We start from the raw sequence: 5,436 nt of genomic DNA, 5'->3' as shown, positions 1-5,436 counted from the left end.
TCTGCAGCTGAATCTGCTGTACCAACAAGGCAGCAATGTCCTTCATTTTCTTTGTCTGCAGAATCTGTTTCCATTGCAGTACCCTCGTTATCTTTTCCAGAAGATCCCATACCAATACTATCCCCAAATGATGCAATCTTATGGATGATTTCAATAATCATATCAACACCAGTACTTCGCAGCGAAGACACATGACGCAGAAGTTCCTCCACAGCATTTGCAAGAGGAACAATGGCTTCATTCATTGCCAGGACATACTTTTTACTTGTGAAGATGTCAACAAGGAATCGCAGTGCTGAAGTTTTCTAACAGCCTCTAGGCCCTTAGCATTGAGACAAATAGCACCAAGACCATTAGGAATACATGACAAAGCCCTTGAAGAAGGAAACACTCGAGATACAACAGAAGATAAAAAAGCATCAGGAAGACCCATCTCATGCAGAGCAGAAAAACATGTGGGATCTTTGTGGATTACTTCACTCATAACAGTAACAGCAGAGTAGTAAATATCACCTCCAAACTTGTCTACATTCCTGAATATCAACACTAGTGTTGCAGGTAAAGAACTGTCATGTGAGTGTTGAGATCTGGTAGAGTTTGAAGCAGAATATGTTGCGGAACCCAGGGCCTTGAGCGAGACCTTTATGAGCCTCTTTTGGAAGGAAAGCTTATCAGTGTTAAGTCTTGAGCTTTCACCAGTGACCATCAAATCATCATTTTCTCTAACCAAACCTACGATTCTGTGCACCTCTATCTGTAGCCTCTGAGCTAAAAGCTCAACACACCGCCCAACTCTTTAAAAAGTGACACAGCTGAGCTGCTATAGTCCATAAGCTTCTGAAGGGTTTTCACAGCAAAACAGACAAGATGAATGTGTGCCGGATCAGAATCCTCCAACAAAGGCAAGAATGTAGGTACCATGCCAGAACCCCTAATATTACTCCCAGAAGTTGAGGTTGAAACCACATGGAGCAGATAGAACTGAAGAAGTGCCTCCACAAAGGCAAGGGACGATGGATCATTAGAACTTTTTAATGACAAAATAGCCCGTTGAAGCACATTCAAAAGTATCATGCGGTTCCCACCAGCAAAACTTATACTAGATCCACTCAATATCCGTGCCCGTTCATGAGATGATGTATATGCTGCCAATTGAGCTCCCAACGCAAGCATTGCTAATGTTCTGAGAGATCCAGACACAGTTTTCTCAGATCTCACAACCCTAATTAACTCGTTTGTATATTCTGGTTCATTAGCAAAAAAGGACACAAGTTCATCATGAGCATCACTGGACTGGACCAGAACAATAAAAGCAAGAAGGCAAATCCTGCTATAAAAACTGCATATTCTTGGTGACCGGAAGGATCGAGCATATCTAATTCTGGTGAGCAAAGAAAATCGAAGATCTGAAGGAACACTATACTGCTCAATACACTGCTTCAACAAGAACAAATCATCTTCTTTCCGCAAATGCATATCTGGCATATGAATAACTCTCAAATTCGGGGAATCCTTATCACCACTGTGTTCCTTAGATTGGGCACTAGATCCATGCAATTCAAAATACAGAGTAGACCCAATGCGGTAATTAGATTGATCACAACCATTCTCTACATCAGAAGGAAACAAGCACAAAGCTTCATCTTGGGTTTTCTCATTTGCAATAATACAAGAATACAATCCCAAGCCCTCCTCCTTGCTTCCCCATCCCTGTGCTAGGGATAGGAGATAGCTGTTAACTGAACCACACCCAACCATCTTTGCGCTTCCATGAAGCTTAGACGGATTTATTTTTACAAGTGCAGAAAGAGTTTCCAACGCAGCTATAAGAATCTCAGGATCTGTTGAAGCTAATAAAAGCTTGAAATGCTGAAAAGAGAGGACAAATATCAGAAATAGAAAATTTTCAAACATTAAAAGAAAAATTTTACACGGCTAAAATAAAAGGGTGAAGATACAGAATTAAGACTTCCTAGAACAGAAAATACTTTCTGAACAACTCACCTCTAAGCCATCGAATGAACTCTTGTTAGGACAATTCTCTAAAATTATTTGCATCACCCGTAATATTTGCATAATTGCATATTTTGGTAATGGACTTTCATCTTCTAGAATCCTATCAGACAATGTCAAATCATTTCTACATGACAAATACACCTTGAAGTACGTATCAAAATGAAGAAACAATGGTCTCCAGTGATGGAAATTGCCCTGAAAAATAAGATGGATGTTTATATTTTAGTGATAGAAAAAATAAAATACTTTGTTCAAAAAATTAGACTGATATTACCTTATTGTACTCCCACCGAAAGCCAGAGAGCGGTATTCCTATATCTTGTAATGGACACTGTATGACCTTCTCAATGAAGGCTTTGATCTTGGGAGGCTGAAATCCATGGATCACAAAATTCAGATTACGTTTACTGGCCACTAGGTAAGGACAGAAGAGCAGAAAAATAACAAAACACGCCCCCTAGACCTTGTGCTTCCAATGGAATTAGAGAACAAAAAAAAAAGAAAAGAATTCGAGTTGAAAGTAAAAGAAACGCAGCTGATCCAAATTTGAAATCTAGAAATCTCCTATGCATTCATATCTCGTAAAATTTATTTTGAACCTTCCTTCCCTACGCCTCTCCACCTTTATCGCTTTAGGTTAGAATGAGTAGAACAATGGACTTTGAAAATAATGTGTCTAATCCGGTTTAGCTGAACAGAGGTGAAATAACTATTGACAAATAATAAACAAAAACAGAAAGCAAATAGGAGTGGACCAGCTCAAATTATTCAGAAACTTGTCATATCTAAAAAGTAACCGCACGAAAAGAGTGTGTGGGTTTGTTGATAGAGACAAACGAAAAATATTTCACTCAGCCACAAAAGGCAAGCACCTTGCCACCGTCAAAAAAGTCACCAGATGGCCAGAGGCAAGAACCTTTATGGCATATCAATCTCGCCTCCACCATTAAACTGCATGGGATCTTATGAAGTACTGTATTATTGAATATTAATTTCGTTGACGTGTAGCGATTCTCGAGACAAACTGAAGGAGCTTATTTCCCTGATAGTTCTCTAGGATATTTCACATTCTAAGTGCACATCTAGAACAAATAAGATGTCATGCTTGTCATGACAAGCTACACTATTAATTTCCCTACTTGAGCTCGAAAATGTCAAATCTACATTTGGGAGCCGCAGGTATCATTGCTAGGTGGGCTTCCCCAAAATTAAAAGGGGGGGGAAAAAAGAGAACAAAAATAGGGAGAGTAAAACCGATGCAATGATAAAAGCAAGTAATGACAGACAGTAGAAACTTTGATAGGATACAAGCAGACGCATCCGATCATTTTCTATCAGTGCACATGACTAAGATAGTGAAGAAAACCTTAACCGGCTTACTCATTAGTCCAAGATTAATCCATTAAAACACTAATCGTGAATATAATGAACTGGGCAGTTCAGGTATAAATGATGCAACGATAAGGGTTTTCCAAATAAAAATAATGATTAAAAAACGTCACCGGTTCAGAGTCCAGTTTGACGGAGGGGCCAATGGCACCGTCGCTGGACAAAAGTTGCCGCAGCCTCGACGGCCAGCTCGATCTAAGGGTCGTCATCTCACCTCAACTTCACTACTGCCCAACGGAAATAACAATAAACGCCATAAGAACCAAAACAAAGACAATCCATAAATAAAGCAAATCGATGACAAAAGCACATAGATTGAAAAAGATGACGCCGGAATCAAAAAGTTAAATTCGATAGGCGTGTTAGAAAAACAGATCATATTCTTCACACACATATAAACATTGCTGCATACTTGTGTATATGAAGCGGAGAACCGATTACCTGAAAGATGAGGGGAAACGGGATTGAGCGCATACACATCCGAAGTGCGCAGAGAATAGAACGCAGGGCGAGAAAAGATTCGAAGTGAAAGCCCGAAGAACTGTAAGAGAAAGAAGAGGGGGTGAGGTTGAGAATCGCTACCCGAGGGCCTCCGCGAATGAAATATTTATTTTCTGCAAAATTGTTGGCCCTTTTCCAAGGTAGAAAGTGTGTTTAAATAGGGGTTCCCATTTGGTGCTCATCAGGTGATGAGCACCCAATGCTCATCACCTGATGAGCAATCTGGACCGTTTAGATTAAATCTGGACGGTCCATATTTAATATTATTAAATAATTATTTTAAAATAAAAAATTATATTTTTAAAGAATGATAGTTATGAGATTATCTTTTTTTTTATCTTATACCTATTAAAATAATTATTTTTAAAAAATAAAAATAAAATAAAAATAAATCTGGACCGTCCAGATCAGATCTGGACGGTCCAGATGGGTGATGAGCATTGGGTGCTCATCACCTGATGAGCACCCAATGCAAATCCGTTTAAATAGTGAGAACTGCGCAGAGTCTTCTTCTACTGCCTACGAGAATTGGGAAAGGCGGTTTTACCTTGGTTGCCCCTAGGTTTTGTGGTATTACACCGTATCTAGTTTTTTTTTTTTTTTTTGAGCTGATACACCGTATCTAGTTTGTTTTTTGCGTTTTTTCATCTTACTTCATTGCGCTCTTTTTTTTAATAGGCCCGAGCGCTTGATTCCTTTTAATTAAACTGAAAATTTTAATTTTATATTATTTTTTAAATGAACATAATCGCCTGGTATTAATAATATTATGATGCGATATCAATCATATATTTTGTTTTCTAAAAAAGGCTGACATGAAACCTGACACATATTTAATAAAATATATTGATTTTTAAACAAAAATAATATAAAAATGTCACTATTAAAAATAGGAGAATTACAATCAAATCCTATGTAAGAGAAATAACTACTAAAGGATCCAATAATAATCTATGTAATGATAAATTTTAAAGTGAAGAATAACAACCTCTAATATTTGTTTTGTAGTTTTTTTCTTACATGGGATCTCGTTGTAATTCTCTCTTAAAAAACCTATGGTTTATCACCACTTCCCTTTTCTTAATATGAATTAATTTTGGATAAATAAAAAAATAAAATAATTAATTATGAAAGATATGATATAATCTTTTTAAACCATTTTTGCGTAACAAACAATAAATATGGTAAATAAAATAAATTGACCTCTTATTTTTATAATTAAATTTAACTTCAGTTTATTCCCATATTAAGAGCTGGATAGAGTACTTTTTTTTTTTTGGTAATATAGATGGAGTGCATTGTTGTTAGTAATGAAACATTGTTTTCCAAAAAGCATTTATATTGTTTTTGAAACCCATTTAATCAACCATGTTTTTATTCATGATGGATTCTCTATACATTTATACATAATGTTGATTTTACTTGTTAATTAACAGTATTTAATGAGTTTTGTTTGATTAAACTTGTTTTTAAAGATGCCGGACTAATTGGGCAAAATTCAACTATTATTGGGCACAACTGAGATGATTC

General features: G+C 36.6%; 1 protein-coding gene across 2 annotated transcripts; it reads right to left on the bottom strand.

Annotated features, from left to right (window-relative positions):
• Nucleotides 1–310: 310 nt before the first annotated feature.
• LOC114738741 (E3 ubiquitin-protein ligase UPL2) lies at nucleotides 311–4,033 on the bottom strand. 2 transcript variants are annotated; one of them, XM_028926809.1, is made up of 5 exons: nucleotides 3,847–4,033; nucleotides 3,519–3,632; nucleotides 2,291–2,386; nucleotides 2,005–2,211; nucleotides 311–1,869 (listed from the first exon to the last, which is right to left on the bottom strand). In XM_028926809.1, exons 2-5 carry the CDS (start codon nucleotides 3,612–3,614, stop codon nucleotides 769–771), a joined length of 1,500 nt encoding a protein of 499 aa, XP_028782642.1. In that variant the 5' UTR covers nucleotides 3,615–3,632; nucleotides 3,847–4,033; the 3' UTR covers nucleotides 311–768. The 2 variants fall into 2 exon arrangements, with proteins under 2 accessions (XP_028782642.1, XP_028782643.1); XM_028926810.1 differs by having other exon boundaries at nucleotides 3,519–3,629.
• Nucleotides 4,034–5,436: the final 1,403 nt, after the last annotated feature.

Source organism: Neltuma alba, unplaced genomic scaffold (assembly GCF_004799145.2).
Source record: "Neltuma alba isolate B1F8T4 unplaced genomic scaffold, ASM479914v2 tig00013673_pilon, whole genome shotgun sequence".
NCBI lineage: Eukaryota > Viridiplantae > Streptophyta > Magnoliopsida > Fabales > Fabaceae > Neltuma > Neltuma alba.
Note: the sequence above shows the minus strand (reverse complement) of the source record. Positions and strands in the feature narration are given on the sequence as shown.

Coding starts and splice junctions, on each gene's coding strand:
- LOC114738741 (XM_028926809.1), bottom strand. CDS start 3,614: ATGACGACCCTTAGATCGAGCTGGCCGTCGAGGCTGCGGCAACTTTTG. Junction 2,212..2,290: donor TTCGGTGGGAGTACAATAAG/GTAATATCAGTC, acceptor CTTATTTTTCAG/GGCAATTTCCATCACTGGAG. Junction 1,870..2,004: donor GTTCATTCGATGGCTTAGAG/GTGAGTTGTTCA, acceptor CTCTCTTTTCAG/CATTTCAAGCTTTTATTAGC.